This window comes from Oncorhynchus kisutch, unplaced genomic scaffold (assembly GCF_002021735.2).
Source record: "Oncorhynchus kisutch isolate 150728-3 unplaced genomic scaffold, Okis_V2 scaffold3996, whole genome shotgun sequence".
In the NCBI taxonomy this organism is placed as follows: Eukaryota; Metazoa; Chordata; class Actinopteri; order Salmoniformes; family Salmonidae; genus Oncorhynchus; species Oncorhynchus kisutch.
The window spans coordinates 50,001-68,590 of record NW_022265941.1 but is presented as its reverse complement, the minus strand read 5'-3'; the positions used below and the strand labels follow the sequence as shown (position 1 = coordinate 68,590).

Sequence of the window (18,590 nt, the reverse complement as noted above, 5' to 3'; positions counted from 1 at the left end):
TTATGGTTAGGGGTTATGGTTAGGGGTTATGGTTAGGGGTTATGGGTTATGGTTAGGGGTTATGGTTAGGGGTTATGGTTAGGGGATATGGTTAGGGGTTATGGTTAGGGGTTATGGTTAGGGGCTAGGAGTTAGGGTGTATGGTTAGGGGTTATGGTTAGGGGTTATGGTTAGGGATTATTGTGAGGGGTTATGGTGAGGGGTTATGGTTAGGGGTTATGGTTAGGGGTTATCGTTAGGGGTTATGGCTTAGGGGTTAAGAGTTAGGGGTAGGGGTTAAGGGTTAGGGGTAGGGGTTACGGGTTATGATTAGGGGTTACGGGTAGGGGTTATGGGGTAGGGATTAGGGGTTATGGGTAGGGGTTATGGTTAGGGGTTAGGTGTAGGGATACGGGTAGGGGTTATGGTTAGGGGTTAGGTGTAGGGATACGGGTAGGGGTTATGGTTAGGGGTTCTGGGTAGGGGTTATGGTTAGGGGTTAGGGGTTACGGGTAGGGTTTACGGTTAGGGGTTATGGTTAGGGGTTATGGTTAGGGGTTATGGTTAGGGATTATTGTTAGGGGTTATGGTTAGGGGTTAGGGGTAGGGGTTACGGGTAGGTGTTATGGTTAGGGGTTATGGGAAGGGGTTAGGGGTTATGGCTTAGGGGTTAAGGGTTAGGGGTAGGGGTTACGGGTAGGGAGTACGGGTAGGAGTTATGGTTAGGGGTAGGGGCTATGGTTAGGGGTTACGGGTAGGGGTTATGGTAAGGGGTTACGGGTAGGGTGTACGGGTAGGGGTTAGGGGTAGGGGTTATGGTTAGGGGTTACGGGTAGGAGTTATGGATAGGTGTTATGGTTAGGGGTTATGGGTAGGGGTAGGGGTTAGGGGTAGGGGTTATGGGTTAGGGGTTAAGGGGTTGGGGTTAAGGGTTTGGGGTAGGGGTTACGGGTAGGGTTTACGGTTAGGGGTTACGGTTAGGGGTTATGGTTAGGGGTTATGGGTAGGGGTTATGGTTAGGGGTTATGGTTAGGGATTATTATTAGGGGTTATGGTTAGGGGTTATGGTTAGGGGTTATGGCTTAGGGGTTAAGAGTTAGGGGTAGGGGTTAAGGGTTACGGGTAGGGGTAATGGTTATGGGTTATGGGTAGGGGTTATGGTTAGGGGTTACGGGTTACGGGTAGGGGTTACGGTTAGGGGTTATGGTTAGGGGTTATGGTTAGGGATTATTGTTAGGGGTTATGGTTAGGGGTTATGGGTAGGGGTTATGGTTAGGAGTTATGGTTAGGGGTTATGGCTTAGGGGTTAAGGGTTAGGGGTAGGGGTTACGGGTTATGATTAGGGGTTACGGGTAGGTGTTATGGGGTAGGGTTAGGGAGTATGGGTAGGAGTTATGGTTAGGGGTAGGGGTTACGGGTAGGGGTTATGGTTAGGGGTTATGGGTAGGGGTTAGGGGTAGGGGTTACGGCTTAGGGGTTAAGGGTTAGGGGTTACGGGTAGGGGTTACGGTTAGGGGTTATGGTTAGGGGTTATGGTTAGGGGTTATGGTTAGGGGTTATGGGTAGGGGTTATGGTTAGGGGTTATGGTTTATGGGTAGGGGTTATGGTTAGGGGTTATGGGTAGGGGATAGGGGTTACGGGTAGGGGTTAGGGGTTATGGTTAGGGGTTATGGTTAGGGGTTATTGGTAGGGGTTAAGGGTTTGGGGTTAAGGGTTATGGTTAGGGGTTATGGGTAGGGGTTAAGGGTTACGGGTAGGAGTTAAGGGTTACGGGTAGGGGTTACGGGTAGAGTTTAAGGGGTTACGGGTAGGATTTAGGGGTAGGGGTCAGAGATAGAAGGGCTTACTTAGGAGGGATGGTGATGGAAGCTCCTTGGGGCAAGGAGAAATGATGGGCCTCCTTCCCTACGATGGAGGCATGGTAGAACATCGTTCTGGAGGACGGGCTCTTCAGACGCACCTGGAGCACACACACACACACACACACACACACACACACACACACACACACACACACACACACACACACACACACACACACACACACACACACACACACACACACACACACACACACACACACACACACACACACACACACACACAGGCTGTAAGACAGGGTTACCCAGGGCTAGTGCTGTGTGATGGAGAGAGAGACCTGCCTGCTTGGTGAAGGTGTGATACAGGCTGCCAGACAGGGTTACCCAGGGCTAGAGCTGTGTGATGGAGAGAGAGAGACCTGCCTGCTTGGTGAAGGTGTGGTGCAGGCTGCCAGACAGGGTTACCCAGGGCTAGTGCTGTGTGATGGAGAGAGAGACCTGCCTGCTTGGTGAAGGTGTGGTGCAGGCTGCCAGACAGGGTTACCCAGGGCTAGTGCTGTGTGATGGAGAGAGAGACCTGCCTGCTTGGTGAAGGTGTGGTGCAGGCTGCCAGACAGGGTGATGGTTCTCCTGGGAAGGTACTGGGGCAGCGTCTCATACAGGTAAACACACAGCATCAACATCAGAACAGGGTTCGAGTCTGACAGCTCTGTGGGCTGGATGTCTATGTCCAGACAGAGCAGTGTGAAGGCCTGGCTGAGGATGATACTGTTGTGGAGGTTCTGTTCCAGGCGGCTGATGCTGGTGTACATCCTCTGGAGATGACTGGGGATCTGTGGGACCGGAGAGACCAGAGGGGGGGGGGGGGGGGGCAGTCAACACTGGGCCAGTTTCCCAGACACAGATTAAGCCTTATCTGCTACCACAGTCAGACGAATCAAAACCAGTCGAGTTGAGATGAGTCTAGATTTACTGACAATTTCCCACCAGGAATTTGACCAGGAATAGAAGGAGAGAACACATTGAAACTGTACCAGTACCCTCTGTAAATAGCCTCCACATTGACTCTGTACCGGTACCCCCTGTATATAGCCTCCACATTGACTCTGTACCAGTACCCTCTGTATATAGCCTCCACATTGACTCTGTACCAGTACCCCCTGTATATAGCCTCCACATTGACTCTGTACCAGTACCCTCTGTAAACAGCCTCCACATTGACTCTGTACCAGTACCCTCTGTAAACAGCCTCCACATTGACTCTGTACCGGTACCCTCTGTAAATAGCCTCCACATTGACTCTGTACTGGTACCCCCTGTATATAGCCTCCACATTGACTCTGTACCAGTACCCTCTGTATATAGCCTCCACATTGACTCTGTACCAGTACCCCCTGTATATAGCCTCCACATTGACTCTGTACCAGTACCCCCTGTATATAGCCTCCACATTGACTCTGTACCAGTACCCCCTGTATATAGCCTCCACATTGACTCTGTACCAGTACCCTCTGTAAACAGCCTCCACATTGACTCTGTACCAGTACCCCCTGTATACAGCCTCCACATTGACTCTGTACCAGTACCCTCTGTATAAAGCCTCCACATTGACTCTGTACCAGTACCCTCTGTAAATAGCCTCCACATTGACTCTGTACCAGTACCCTCTGTATATAGTCTCCACATTGACTCTGTACCAGTACTCTCTGTAAATAGCCTCCACATTGACTCTGTACCAGTACCCTCTGTATATAGCCTCCACATTGACTCTGTACCAGTACCCTCTGTATATAGCCTCCACATTGACTCTGTACCAGTACCCTCTGTATATAGCCTCCACATTGACTCTGTACCAGTACCCTCTGTATATAGCCTCCACATTGACTCTGTACCAGTACCCTCTGTAAATAGCCTCCACATTGACTCTGTACCAGTACCCTCTGTATATAGCCTCCACATTGACTCTGTACCGGTACCCCCTGTATATAGCCTCCACATTGACTCTGTACAGGTACCCCCTGTATATAGCCTCCACATTGACTCTGTACAGGTACCCCCTGTATATAGCCTCCACATTGACTCTGTACCAGTACCCTCTGTAAACAGCCTCCACATTGACTCTGTACCAGTACCCTCTGTAAATAGCCTCCACATTGACTCTGTACCAGTACCCTCTGTATATAGCCTCCACATTGACTCTGTACCGGTACCCTCTGTATTTAGCCTCCACATTGACTCTGTACCAGTACCCTCTGTAAATAGCCTCCACATTGACTCTGTACCAGTACCCTCTGTATATAGCCTCCACATTGACTCTGTACCAGTACCCTCTGTAAACAGCCTCCACATTGACTCTGTACCGGTACCCTCTGTAAATAGCCTCCACATTGACTCTGTACCGGTACCCCCTGTATATAGCCTCCCCATTGACTCTGTACCAGTACCCTCTGTATATAGCCTCCACATTGACTCTGTACCAGTACCCCCTGTATATAGCCTCCACATTGACTCTGTACCAGTACCCTCTGTAAACAGCCTCCACATTGACTCTGTACAGGTACCCTCTGTATATAGCCTCCACATTGACTCTGTACCAGTACCCTCTGTAAACAGTCTCCACATTGACTCTGTACCAGTACCCCCTGTATATAGTCTCCACATTGACTCTGTACCAGTACCCCCTGTATATAGCCTCCACATTGACTCTGTACCAGTACCCTCTGTAAATAGCCTCCACATTGACTCTGTACAGGTACCCCCTGTATATAGCCTCCACATTGACTCTGTACCAGTACCCCCTGTATATAGCCTCCACATTGACTTTGTACCAGTACCCTCTGTATATAGCCTCCACATTGACTCTGTACCAGTACCCCCTGTATATAGCCTCCACATTGACTCTGTACCAGTACCCCCTGTATATAGCCTCCACATTGACTCTGTACAGGTACCCCCTGTATATAGCCTCCACATTGACTCTGTACCAGTACCCCCTGTATATAGCCTCCACATTGACTCTGTACCAGTACCCCCTGTATATAGCCTCCACATTGACTCTGTACCAGTACCCTCTGTAAATAGCCTCCACATTGACTCTGTACAGGTACCCCCTGTATATAGCCTCCACATTGACTCTGTACCAGTACCCCCTGTATATAGCCTCCACATGACTCTGGTACAGTACCCCCTGTATATAGTCTCCACAATTGACTCTGTACCAGTACCCCTCTGTATATAGCCTCCACATTGACTCTGGTACCAGTACCCCCCTGTATATAGCCTCCACATTGACTCTGTACCAGTACCTCTCTGTATATAGCCTCCACATTGACTCTGTAACCAGTACCCTCTGTATATAGCCTCCACATTGACTCTGTACCAGTACCCCTGTATATAGCCTCCACATTGACTCTGTACCAGTACCCTCTGTATATAGCCCTCCACATTGACTCTGTACCAGTACCCCCTGTATATAGCCTCCACATTGACTCTGTAACCAGTACCCCTGTATATAGTCTCCACATTGACTCTGTACCAGTACCCCCTGTATATAGCCTCCACATTGACTCTGTACCAGTACCCCTGTATATAGCCCCTCGTACCTGTATATAGCCTCTGTACATGTGCCTCCACATTGACTCTGTACCAGTACCCCCTGTATATAGCCTCCACATTGACTCTGTACCAGTACCCCCTGTATATAGCCTCCACATTGACTCTGTACCAGTACCCCTGTATATAGCCTCCACATTGACTCTGTACCAGTACCCCCTGTATATAGCCTCCACATTGACTCTGTACCAGTACCCCCTGTATATAGCCTCCACATTGACTCTGTACCAGTACCCCCTGTATATAGCCTCCACATTGACTCTGTACCAGTACCCCCCTGTATATAGCCTCCACATTGACTCTGTACCAGTACCCCCTGTATATAGCCTCCACATTGACTCTGTACCAGTACCCCCTGTATATAGCCTCCACATTGACTCTGTACCAGTACCCCTGTATATAGCCTCCACATTGACTCTGTACCAGTACCCCCTGTAAACAGCCTCCACATTGACTCTGTACCAGTACCCCTGTATATAGCCTCCACATTGACTCTGTACCAGTACCCCTGTAATATAGCCTCCACATTGACTCTTGTACAGTACCCCCTGTATATAGCCTCCACATTGACTCTGTACCAGTACCCTCTGTATATAGCCTCCACATTGACTCTGTACCAGTACCCCCTGTAAATAGCCTCCACATTGACTCTGTACAGTACCCCCTGTAAATAGCCTCCACATTGACTCTACCAGTACCCCCTGTAAGCCTCACATTGACTCTGTCAGTACCCTCTGTAGCCTCCACATTGACTCTGTACAGTACCCCTGTATATAGCCCTCCACATTGACTCTGTACCAGTACCCCTGTAAATAGCCTCCAATTGACTCTGTACCAGTACCCCCTGTAAACAGCCTCCAATTGACTCTGTACCAGTACCCTCTGTAAACAGCCTCCACATTCTCTGTACCAGTACCCCCTGTAATATAGCCTCCACATTGACTCTGTAACCGGTACCCTCTGTAAACAGCCTCCACATTGACTCTGTACCAGTACCCCCTGTATATAGCCTCCACATTGACTCTGTACCAGTACCCTCTGTAAACAGCCTCCACATTGACTCTGTACCAGTACCCTCTGTATATAGCCTCCACATTGACTCTGTACCGGTACCCCCTGTATATAGCCTCCACATTGACTCTGTACCAGTACCCCCTGTATATAGCCTCCACATTGACTCTGTACCAGTACCCCCTGTATATAGCCTCCACATTGACTCTGTACCAGTACCCCCTGTAAACAGCCTCCACATTGACTCTGTACCAGTACCCCCTGTAAACAGCCTCCACATTGACTCTGTACCAGTACCCTCTGTAAATAGCCTCCACATTGACTCTGTACCAGTACCCTCTGTATATAGCCTCCACATTGACTCGGTACCAGTACCCCCTGTATATAGCCTCACATTGACTCTGTACCAGTACCCCCTGTATATAGCCTCCACATTGACTCTGTACCAGTACCCCCTGTATATAGCCTCCACATTGACTCTGTACCAGTACCCCCTGTATATAGCCTCCACATTGACTCTGTACCAGTACCCCCTGTAATAGCCTCCACATTGACTCTGTACCAGTACCCCCTGTAAACAGCCTCCACATTGACTCTGTACCAGTACCCTCTGTATATAGCCTCCACATTGACTCTGTACCAGTACCCCCTGTAAACAGCCTCCACATTGACTCTGTACCAGTACCCCCTGTAAATAGCCTCCACATTGACTCTGTACCAGTACCCCCTGTAAACAGCCTCCACATTGACTCTGTACCAGTACCCTCTGTAAACAGCCTCCACATGACTCTGTACCAGTACCCCCTGTATATAGCCTCCACATTGACTCTGTACCGGTACCCTCTGTAAACAGCCTCCACATTGACTCTGTACCAGTACCCCCTGTATATAGCCTCCACATTGACTCTGTACCAGTACCCTCTGTAAACAGCCTCCACATTGACTCTGTACCAGTACCCTCTGTATATAGCCTCCACATTGACTCTGTACCGGTACCCCCTGTATATAGCCTCCACATTGACTCTGTACCAGTACCCCCTGTATATAGCCTCCACATTGACTCTGTACCAGTACCCCCTGTATATAGCCTCCACATTAACTCTGTACCAGTACCCCCTGTAAACAGCCTCCACATGACTCTGTACCAGTACCCTCTGTAAACAGCCTCCACATTGACTCTGTACCAGTACCCTCTGTATATAGCCTCCACATTGACTCTGTACCAGTACCCCCTGTATATAGCCCCCACATTGACTCTGTACCAGTACCCCCTGTATATAGCCTCCACATTGACTCTGTACCAGTACCCTCTGTATATAGCCTCCACATTGACTCTGTACCAGTACCCTCTGTAAACAGCCTCCAGATTGACTCTGTACCAGTACCCCCTGTATATAGCCTCCACATTGACTCTGTACCAGTACCCCCTGTATATAGCCTCCACATTGACTCTGTACCAGTACCCTCTGTAAACAGCCTCCACATTGACTCTGTACAGGTACCCCCTGTATATAGTCTCCACATTGACTCTGTACCAGTACCCCCTGTATATAGCCTCCACATTGACTCTGTACCAGTACCCTCTGTATATAGCCTCCACATTGACTCTGTACCAGTACCCCCTGTATATAGCCTCCACATTGACTCTGTACCAGTACCCCTGTATATAGCCTCCACATTGACTCTGTACCAGTACCCTCTGTATATAGCCTCCACATTGACTCTGTACCAGTACCCCCTGTATATAGCCTCCACATTGACTCTGTACCAGTACCTCTGTAAACAGCCTCCACATTGACTCTGTACCAGTACCCTCTGTATATAGCCTCCACATTGACTCTGTACCGGTACCCTCTGTAAACAGCCTCCACATTGACTCTGTACCAGTACCCCCTGTATATAGCCTCCACATTGACTCTGTACCAGTACCCTCTGTAAACAGCCTCCACATTGACTCTGTACCAGTACCCTCTGTATATAGCCTCCACATTGACTCTGTACGGTACCCCCTGTATATAGCCTCCACATTGACTCTGTACCAGTACCCCCTGTATATAGCCTCCACATTGACTCTGTACCAGTACCCCCTGTATATAGCCTCCACATTGACTCTGTACCAGTACCCCCTGTATATAGCCTCCACATTGACTCTGTACCAGTACCCCCTGTATATAGCCTCCACATTGACTCTGTACCAGTACCCCCTGTAAACAGCCTCCACATTGACTCTGTACCAGTACCCCCTGTAAACAGCCTCCACATTGACTCTGTACCAGTACCCTCTGTAAATAGCCTCCACATTGACTCTGTACCAGTACCCTCTGTATATAGCCTCCACATTGACTCGGTACCAGTACCCCCTGTATATAGCCTCCACATTGACTCTGTACCAGTACCCCCTGTATATAGCCTCCACATTGACTCTGTACCAGTACCCCCTGTATATAGCCTCCACATTGACTCTGTACCAGTACCCCCTGTATATAGCCTCCACATTGACTCTGTACCAGTACCCCCTGTAAATAGCCTCCACATTGACTCTGTACCAGTACCCCCTGTAAACAGCCTCCACATTGACTCTGTACCAGTACCCTCTGTATATAGCCTCCACATTGACTCTGTACCAGTACCCCCTGTAAACAGCCTCCACATTGACTCTGTACCAGTACCCCCTGTAAATAGCCTCCACATTGACTCTGTACCAGTACCCCCTGTAAACAGCCTCCACATTGACTCTGTACCAGTACCCTCTGTAAACAGCCTCCACATTGACTCTGTACCAGTACCCCCTGTATATAGCCTCCACATTGACTCTGTACCGGTACCCTCTGTAAACAGCCTCCACATTGACTCTGTACCAGTACCCCCTGTATATAGCCTCCACATTGACTCTGTACCAGTACCCTCTGTAAACAGCCTCCACATTGACTCTGTACCAGTACCCTCTGTATATAGCCTCCACATTGACTCTGTACCGGTACCCCCTGTATATAGCCTCCACATTGACTCTGTACCAGTACCCCCTGTATATAGCCTCCACATTGACTCTGTACCAGTACCCCCTGTATATAGCCTCCACATTGACTCTGTACCAGTACCCCCTGTAAACAGCCTCCACATTGACTCTGTACCAGTACCCCCTGTATATAGCCTCCACATTGACTCTGTACCAGTACCCCCTGTATATAGCCTCCACATTGACTCTGTACCAGTACCCTCTGTAAACAGCCTCCACATTGACTCTGTACAGGTACCCCCTGTATATAGTCTCCACATTGACTCTGTACCAGTACCCCCTGTATATAGCCTCCACATTGACTCTGTACCAGTACCCTCTGTATATAGCCTCCACATTGACTCTGTACCAGTACCCCCTGTATATAGCCTCCACATTGACTCTGTACCAGTACCCTCTGTATATAGCCTCCACATTGACTCTGTACCAGTACCCTCTGTATATAGCCTCCACATTGACTCTGTACCAGTACCCCCTGTATATAGCCTCCACATTGACTCTGTACCAGTACCCCCTGTAAACAGCCTCCACATTGACTCTGTACCAGTACCCTCTGTATATAGCCTCCACATTGACTCTGTACCAGTACCCTCTGTATATAGCCTCCACATTGACTCTGTACCAGTACCCTCTGTATATAGCCTCCACATTGACTCTGTACTGGTACCCCCCTGTATATAGCCTCCACATTGACTCTGTACCAGTACCCTCTGTATATAGCCTCCACATTGACTCTGTACCAGTACCCTCTGTATATAGCCTCCACATTGACTCTGTACCAGTACCCTCTGTATATAGCCTCCACATTGACTCTGTACCAGTACCCTCTGTATATAGCCTCCACATTGACTCTGTACCAGTACCCCCTGTATATAGCCTCCACATTGACTCTGTACCAGTACCCTCTGTATATAGCCTCCACATTGACTCTGTACCAGTACCCTCTGTATATAGCCTCCACATTGACTCTGTACCAGTACCCCCTGTAAACAGCCTCCACATTGACTCTGTACCAGTACCCTCTGTATATAGCCTCCACATTGACTCTGTACCAGTACCCCCTGTAAACAGCCTCCACATTGACTCTGTACCAGTACCCTCTGTATATAGCCTCCACATTGACTCTGTACCAGTACCCTCTGTATATAGCCTCCACATTGACTCTGTACCAGTACCCTCTGTATATAGCCTCCACATTGACTCTGTACCAGTACCCCCTGTATATAGCCTCCACATTGACTCTGTACCAGTACCCTCTGTAAATAGCCTCCACATTGACTCTGTACCAGTACCCCCTGTAAACAGCCTCCACATTGACTCTGTACCAGTACCCTCTGTATATAGCCTCCACATTGACTCTGTACCAGTACCCCCTGTAAACAGCCTCCACATTGACTCTGTACCAGTACCCCCTGTAAACAGCCTCCACATTGACTCTGTACCAGTACCCCCTGTATATAGCCTCCACATTGACTCTGTACCAGTACCCTCTGTAAACAGCCTCCACATTGACTCTGTACCAGTACCCTCTGTATATAGCCTCCACATTGACTCTGTACCAGTACCCCCTGTAAACAGCCTCCACATTGACTCTGTACCAGTACCCCCTGTAAACAGCCTCCACATTGACTCTGTACCAGTACCCCCTGTATATAGCCTCCACATTGACTCTGTACCAGTACCCTCTGTAAATAGCCTCCACATTGACTCTGTACCAGTACCCCCTGTATATAGCCTCCACATTGACTCGGTACCAGTACCCCCTGTAAACAGCCTCCACATTGACTCTGTACCAGTACCCCCTGTAAACAGCCTCCACATTGACTCTGTACCAGTACCCCCTGTAAACAACCTCGCTTGTTATTTTACTGTCGCTGTTTAAGTTTGTGTAACTTTTATTTTCTATTTTAAATGTTTTACTTAACACTTATTTCTTAATTTTTTCTTAAATCTTCTTAAAGCATCGTTGGTTATTGTTGTATTCGGAGCATGTGACACGTAACATTTTTAACACAGGCCCGTACCAGAAAGGGACAGTAGGCAGCCAGCACAGCAGCCAGAACCAGGCCGTCTGCCAGGTCCAGGTCAAAGTTCACCACCCAGCGGGCTGATGGGACGTCTCCTGGTTAAAGAGCAGAATATAGGTAACAGAAGAGTTGTGGATGTCTCTTTGGATCTGTCTCTCTCTCTACCTCTCTGTCTCTGTCTCTACCTCTATCAATCTCTGTCTCTATCTCTCTGTCTCTCCCTCTGTCAATATCTGTCTCTATCTCTCTGTCTCAACCTCTGTCAATCTCTGTCTTTACCTCTCTGTCTCTACCTCTCTGTCTCTACCTCTGTCAATCTCTGTCTCTACCTCTCTGTCTCTACCTCTGTCAATCTCTGTCTCTACCTCTCTGTCTCTACCTCTCTGTCTCTACCTCTGTCAATCTCTGTCTCTACCTCTCTGTCTCTACCTCTGTCAATCTCTGTCTCTACCTCTCTGTCTCTACCTCTCTGTCTCTACCTCTCTGTCTCTACCTCTCTGTCTCTACCTCTCTGTCTCTACCTCTGTCTCTACCTCTCTGTCTCTACCTCCCTGTCTCTACCTCCCTGTCTCTACCTCTCTGTCTCTACCTCTCTGTCTCTACCTCTCTGTCTCTACTTCTCTGTCTCTACCTCTCTGTCTCTATCTCTCTGTCTCTACCTCTCTGTCTCTACCTCTCTGTCTCTACCTCTCTGTCTCTATCTCTCTGTCTCTACCTCTCTGTCTCTACCTCTCTGTCTCTACCTCTGTCAATCTCTGTCTCTACCTCTGTCAATCTCTGTCTCTATCTCTCTGTCTCTACCTCTCTGTCTCTACCTCTCTGTCTCTACCTCTGTCAATCTCTGTCTCTACCTCTGTCAATCTCTGTCTCTATCTCTCTGTCTCTACCCTCTGTCAATCTCTGTCTCTATCTCTCTGTCTCTACCTCTCTGTCTCTACCTCTCTGTCTCTACCTCTCTGTCTCTACCTCTCTGTCTCTACCTCTCTGTCTCTACCTCTCTGTCTCTACTTCTCTGTCTCTACTTCTCTGTCTCTACTTCTCTGTCTCTACCTCTCTGTCTCTACTTCTCTGTCTCTACTTCTCTGTCTCTACCTCTCTGTCTCTACTTCTCTGTCTCTACCTCTCTGTCTCTACTTCTCTGTCTCTACCTCTCTGTCTCTACCTCTCTGTCTCTACCTCTCTGTCTCTACCTCTGTCAATCTCTGTCTCTATCTCTCTGTCTCTACCTCTGTCAATCTCTGTCTCTACCTCTCTGTCTCTACCTCTCTGTCTCTATCTCTCTGTTTCTATCTCTGTCAATCTCTGTCTCTACCTCTCTGTCTCTACCTCTGTCAATCTCTGTCTCTATCTCTCTGTCTCTACCTCTGTCAATCTCTGTCTCTATCTCTCTGTCTCTACCTCTGTCAATCTCTGTCTCTACCTCTCTGTCTCTACCTCTGTCAATCTCTGTCTCTATCTCTCTGTCTCTACCTCTGTCAATCTCTGTCTCTACCTCTCTCAATCTCTGTCTCTACCTCTCTGTCTCTACCTCTGTCAATCTCTGTCTCTACCTCTCTACCTCTGTCAATCTCTGTCTCTACCTCTCTGTCTCTACCTCTCTGTCTCTACTTCTCTGTCAATCTCTGTCTCTATCTCTCTGTCTCTACCTCTGTCAATCTCTGTCTCTACCTCTCTGTCTCTACCTCTCTGTCTCTACCTCTGTCAATCTCTGTCTCTATCTCTCTGTCTCTACCTCTGTCAATCTCTGTCTCTACCTCTGTCAATCTCTGTCAATCTCTGTCTCTATCTCTCTGTCTCTACCTCTGTCAATCTCTGTCTCTATCTCTCTGTCTCTACCTCTGTCAATCTCTGTCTCTATCTCTGTCAATCTCTGTCTCTATCTCTCTGTCTCTACCTCTGTCAATCTCTGTCTCTATCTCTCTGTCTCTACCTCTGTCAATCTCTGTCTCTACCTCTGTCAATCTCTGTCTCTATCTCTCTGTCTCTACCTCTGTCAATCTCTGTCTCTATCTCTCTGTCTCTACCTCTGTCAATCTCTGTCTCTATCTCTCTGTCTCTACCTCTGTCAATCTCTGTCTCTACCTCTGTCAATCTCTGTCTCTACCTCTCTGTCTCTACTTCTCTGTCTCTACCTCTCTGTCTCTACTTCTCTGTCTCTACCTCTCTGTCTCTACCTCTCTGTCTCTACCTCTCTGTCTCTACCTCTCTGTCTCTACCTCTCTGTCTCTACCTCTCTGTCTCTACCTCTCTGTCTCTACTTCTCTGTCTCTACCTCCCTGTCTCTACCTCTCTGTCTCTCTCTCTCTGTCTCTCTCTCTCTGTCTCTCTCTCTCTGTCTCTACCTGCCTGTCTCTACCTGCCTGCCTCTACCTCCCTGTCTCTACCTCTCTTTCTCTACTTCTCTGTCTCTACCTCACTCTCTCTACCTCTCTTTCTCTACTTCTCTGTCTCTACCTCACTCTCTCTACCTCACTCTCTCTACCTCACTCTCTCTACCTCACTCTCTCTACCTCTGTCTCTACCTCTGTCTCTACCTCTGTCTCTACCTCTGTCTCTACCTCTCTGTCTCTACCTCTCTGTCTCTACCTCTCTGTCTCTACCTCTCTGTCTCTACCTCTCTGTCTCTACCTCCCTGTCTCTCCCTCAACACCCCCCTCCTACCTGTAGAGGTGAGTGGGCTCCAGACGGTAGTCCTCATGCTGTGGTAGTGCAGGTTGAGCCAGGTGAGTAGCCTCCTCTCCCAGGTGGAGTAGACGTTAGAGGTCAGGGGCTTTGGGTCTATCCTGGGGACCTGCTCCTCCATGCTGCCACTGTCACAGCTCTGGAGGCCCAGGGACAAGGGACCCTCTGTCACCCGCGGCAGGACTAGCACCTGGGGAGGAGGGGACAGACAGACACAGATACATTCCTCAGACTGCTGATCAGGACACAGAGGGAGAGAGAGAGAGAAAGAGATATAGAGAGAGAGACGGAGAGAGAGACAGAGAGAGATTTGTGACCTGTTGCCACTGGGCAACCAGTGAAGAACAAACACCATTGTAAATACAACCCATATTTATGCTTATTTATTTTCCCTTGTGTCCTTTACCATTTGTACATTGTTAAAACACTGTATATATATATATATAATATGACATTTGTAATGTCTTTATTGTTTTGAAACTTCTGTATGTGTAATGTTTACTGTTAATTTTTATTGTTTATTTCACTTTATATATTATCTACCTCACTTGCTTTGGCAATGTTAACACATGTTTCCCATGCCAATAAAGCCCTTGAATTGAATTGAATTGAATTGATTTGAGAGAGAGATAGAAAGACTACACTCTCTTGCCTTGTAGGTCTGCAGTAGAACATCCATCCAGGCCCTTTTACTGAGGGATTCAAAGACCTTGCTGCTGTAGTCCAGCCCCCTCTGATCACACTGGGACTGGGCCTGTAGAGAGCTCCAGTGGCTGAACTCCTGGGAGTCTAACAGGTACTCGGGTCTGATGTGGGACAGACAGGCTCCCTGCCTCCTGAAGATCACAACACAGTGAGTAGGCCGGTGAGGGTGTGTGCCTGCGTGTGTACGTGTGTACACGGCGGCCGGCTGAGTTGTCCGTGTATGAGTGATTAACTGTCTGTGTGGTACCTGAGGAAGGCCAGCAGCACTGTGTTCCAGTGGAGCAGCTGCTGCACGCGCTCAGTGAGGTTGCAGGGCAGCGATTGGTTGGTGCTCACACCAGGAAGTGTCTGTCCGCTCAGGTGACGCAGCATGTCGTAGATGGTCCGTGTGTCTTTACCTTGACTCATAAGGTACGAGTTCCTCCACTCACTAGAGCTGGAGTCTACTGTCTGGACTCTACATACCACCCTGGGAGAGATAGATAGAGAGGACAGAGGAGAGAGAGAGAGAGAGAGAGAGAGAGAGAGAGAGAGAGAGAGAGAGAGAGAGAGGATATAGGAGAGAGAGAGGGGAGGGAGAAAGAGAGCGAGAGGGGGAGGGAGAAAAAGAGAGAGAGAGAGAGAGAGGAGAGAGGGGAGGGAGAGGGGAGGGAGAAAGAGAGAGGGGGGGGAGGGGGAGGGAGAAAGTGAGAGAGAGAGAGAGGAGATAGAGGAGAGAGTGAGGGGAGGGAGAAAGAGAGAGAGAGAGAGGGGGGGGGGAATGAGGAGAGAGAGAGAGAGAGAGAGAGAGAGAGAGGGGAGAAAGAGAGAGAGAGAGAGGAGGGAGAAAGAGAGAGAGAGAGAGAGAGAGAGAGAGAGAGAGGAGGGAGAGAGAGAGAGAGAGAGAGAGGGGAGAAAGGGAGAAAGGGAGAGAGAGAGAGAGAGAGAGAGAGAGGGGGGGGGGAGAAAGGGAGAGAGAGAGAGGAGAGGAGAGACTAATAATAACATAATGTAATGAAAACATAAAATAAAAATATGTGTGACGGATACCAGTCCATCTACCTTCTGAGAGAGCGTGGTAGAGAGATGAGGTTTACCTTCTGAGAGAGCATGGTAGAGAGATGAGGTTTACCTTCTGAGAGAGCGTGGTAGAGAGATGAGGTTTACCTTCTGAGAGAGTGTGGTAGAGAGATGAGGTTTACCTTCTGAGAGAGCGTGGTAGAGAGATGAGGTTTACCTTCTGAGAGAGCGTGGTAGAGAGATGAGGTTTACCTTCTGAGAGAGCGTGGTAGAGAGATGAGGTTTACCTTCTGAGAGAGCGTGGTAGAGAGATGAGGTTTACCTTCTGAGAGAGTGTGGTAGAGAGATGAGGTTTACCTTCTGAGAGAGCGTGGTAGAGAGATGAGGTCTACCTTCTGAGAGAGTGTGGTAGAGAGATGAGGTCTACCTTCTGAGAGAGTGTGGTAGAGAGATGAGGTCTACCTTCTGAGAGAGTGTGGTAGAGAGATGAGGTTTACCTTCTGAGAGAGTGTGGTAGAGAGATGAGGTTTACCTTCTGAGAGAGTGTGGTAGAGAGATGAGGTTTACCTTCTGAGAGAGTGTGGTAGAGAGATGAGGTTTACCTTCTGAGAGAGTGTGGTAGAGAGATGAGGTTTACCTACTGAGAGAGCGTGGTAGAGAGATGAGGTTTACCTTCTGAGAGAGCGTGGTAGAGAGATGAGGTTTACCTTCTGAGAGAGCGTGGTAGAGAGATGAGGTTTACCTTCTGAGAGAGCATGGTAGAGAGATGAGGTTTACCTTCTGAGAGAGTGTGGTAGAGAGATGAGGTTTACCTTCTGAGAGAGTGTGGTAGAGAGATGAGGTTTACCTTCTGAGAGAGCATGGTAGAGAGATGAGGTTTACCTTCTGAGAGAGTGTGGTAGAGAGATGAGGTTTACCCTTCTGAGAGAGCGTGGTAGAGAGATGAGGTTTACCTTCTGAGAGAGTGTGGTAGAGAGATGAGGTTTACCTTCTGAGAGAGCGTGGTAGAGAGATGAGGTTTACCTTCTGAGAGAGCGTGGTAGAGAGATGAGGTTTACCTTCTGAGAGAGCATGGTAGAGAGATGAGGTTTACCTTCTGAGAGAGCGTGGTAGAGAGATGAGGTTTACCTTCTGAGAGAGTGTGGTAGAGAGATGAGGTTTACCTTCTGAGAGAGCATGGTAGAGAGATGAGGTTTTACCTTCTGAGAGAGCGTGGTAGAGAGATGAGGTTTACCTACTGAGAGAGCGTGGTAGAGAGATGAGGTTTACCTTCTGAGAGAGCATGGTAGAGAGATGAGGTTTACCTACTGAGAGAGCATGGTAGAGAGATGAGGTTTACTTCTGAGAGAGCGTGGTAGAGAGATGAGGTTTACCTACTGAGAGAGCGTGGTAGAGAGATGAGGTTTACCTTCTGAGAGAGCATGGTAGAGAGATGAGGTTTACCTACTGAGAGAGCATGGTAGAGAGATGAGGTTTACCTACTGAGAGAGCGTGGTAGAGAGATGAGGTTTACCTTCTGAGAGAGCATGGTAGAGAGATGAGGTTTACCTTCTGAGAGAGCGTGGTAGAGAGATGAGGTTTACCTTCTGAGAGAGCGTGGTAGAGAGATGAGGTTTACCTTCTGAGAGAGCGTGGTAGAGAGATGAGTTTACCTTCTGAGAGAGCGTGATAGAGAGATGAGGTTACCTACTTGAGAGAGTGTGGTAGAGAGATGAGGTTTACCTTCTGAGAGAGCGTGGTAGAGAGATGAGGTTTACCTTCTGAGAGAGTGTGGTAGAGAGATGAGGTTTATCTTCTGAGAGAGTGTGGTAGAGAGATGAGGTTTACCTTCTGAGAGAGCGTGGTAGAGAGATGAGGTTTACCTTCTGAGAGAGCGCGGTAGAGAGATGAGGTTTACCTTCTGAGAGAGCGTGGTAGAGAGATGAGGTTTACCTTCTGAGAGAGCGTGGTAGAGAGATGAGGTTTACCTTCTGAGAGAGTGTGGTAGAGAGATGAGGTTTACCTTCTGAGAGAGCGTGGTAGAGAGATGAGGTTTACCTTCTGAGAGAGCGTGGTAGAGAGATGAGGTTTACCCTTCTGAGAGAGCGTGGTAGAGAGATGAGGTTTACCTTCTGAGAGAGCGTGGTAGAGAGATGAGGTTTACCTTCTGAGAGAGCGTGGTAGAGAGATGAGGTTTACCTTCTGAGAGAGCGTGGTAAGAGAGATGAGGTTTACCTTCTGAGAGAGCGTGGTAGAGAGATGAGGTTTACCTTCTGAGAGAGCATGGTAGAGAGATGAGGTTTACCTTCTGAGAGAGCGTGGTAGAGAGATGAGGTTTACCTTCTGAGAGAGCGTGGTAGAGAGATGAGGTTACCTTCTGAGAGAGCGTGGTAGAGAGATGAGGTTTACCTTCTGAGAGAGCGTGGTAGAGAGATGAGGTTTACCTTCTGAGAGAGTGTGGTAGAGAGATGAGGTTTACCTTCTGAGAGAGCGTGGTAGAGAGATGAGGTTTACCTTCTGAGAGAGCGTGGTAGAGAGATGAGGTTTACCTTCTGAGAGAGCGTGTAGAGAGATGAGGTTTACCTTCTGAGAGAGCGTGGTAGAGAGATGAGGTTTACCTTCTGAGGAGAGCGTGGTAGAGAGATGAGGTTTACCTTCTGAGAGAGCGTGGGTAGAGAGATGAGGTTTACCTTCTGAGAGAGCGTGGTAGAGAGATGAGGTTTACCTTCTGAGAGAGCGTGGTAGAGAGATGAGGTTTA

At 48.6% G+C, this 18,590-nt stretch overlaps 1 protein-coding gene across 1 annotated transcript in view; it reads right to left on the bottom strand.

The window, feature by feature from the left end:
- Window positions 1–1,823: 1,823 nt before the first annotated feature.
- LOC116372998 (cilia- and flagella-associated protein 47-like) overlaps window positions 1,824–18,590 on the bottom strand; it is a 47,375-nt gene continuing 30,608 nt past the window's right edge. The window contains exons 31-36 of the mRNA XM_031821597.1: window positions 15,101–15,322; window positions 14,801–14,984; window positions 14,128–14,338; window positions 11,464–11,561; window positions 2,378–2,633; window positions 1,824–1,885 (exon numbers count right to left, since the gene is read on the bottom strand). Of these exons, the coding sequence (XP_031677457.1) occupies window positions 1,824–1,885; window positions 2,378–2,633; window positions 11,464–11,561; window positions 14,128–14,338; window positions 14,801–14,984; window positions 15,101–15,322 (1,033 nt within the window). The remainder of the gene's footprint in view (window positions 1,886–2,377; window positions 2,634–11,463; window positions 11,562–14,127; window positions 14,339–14,800; window positions 14,985–15,100; window positions 15,323–18,590) is intronic.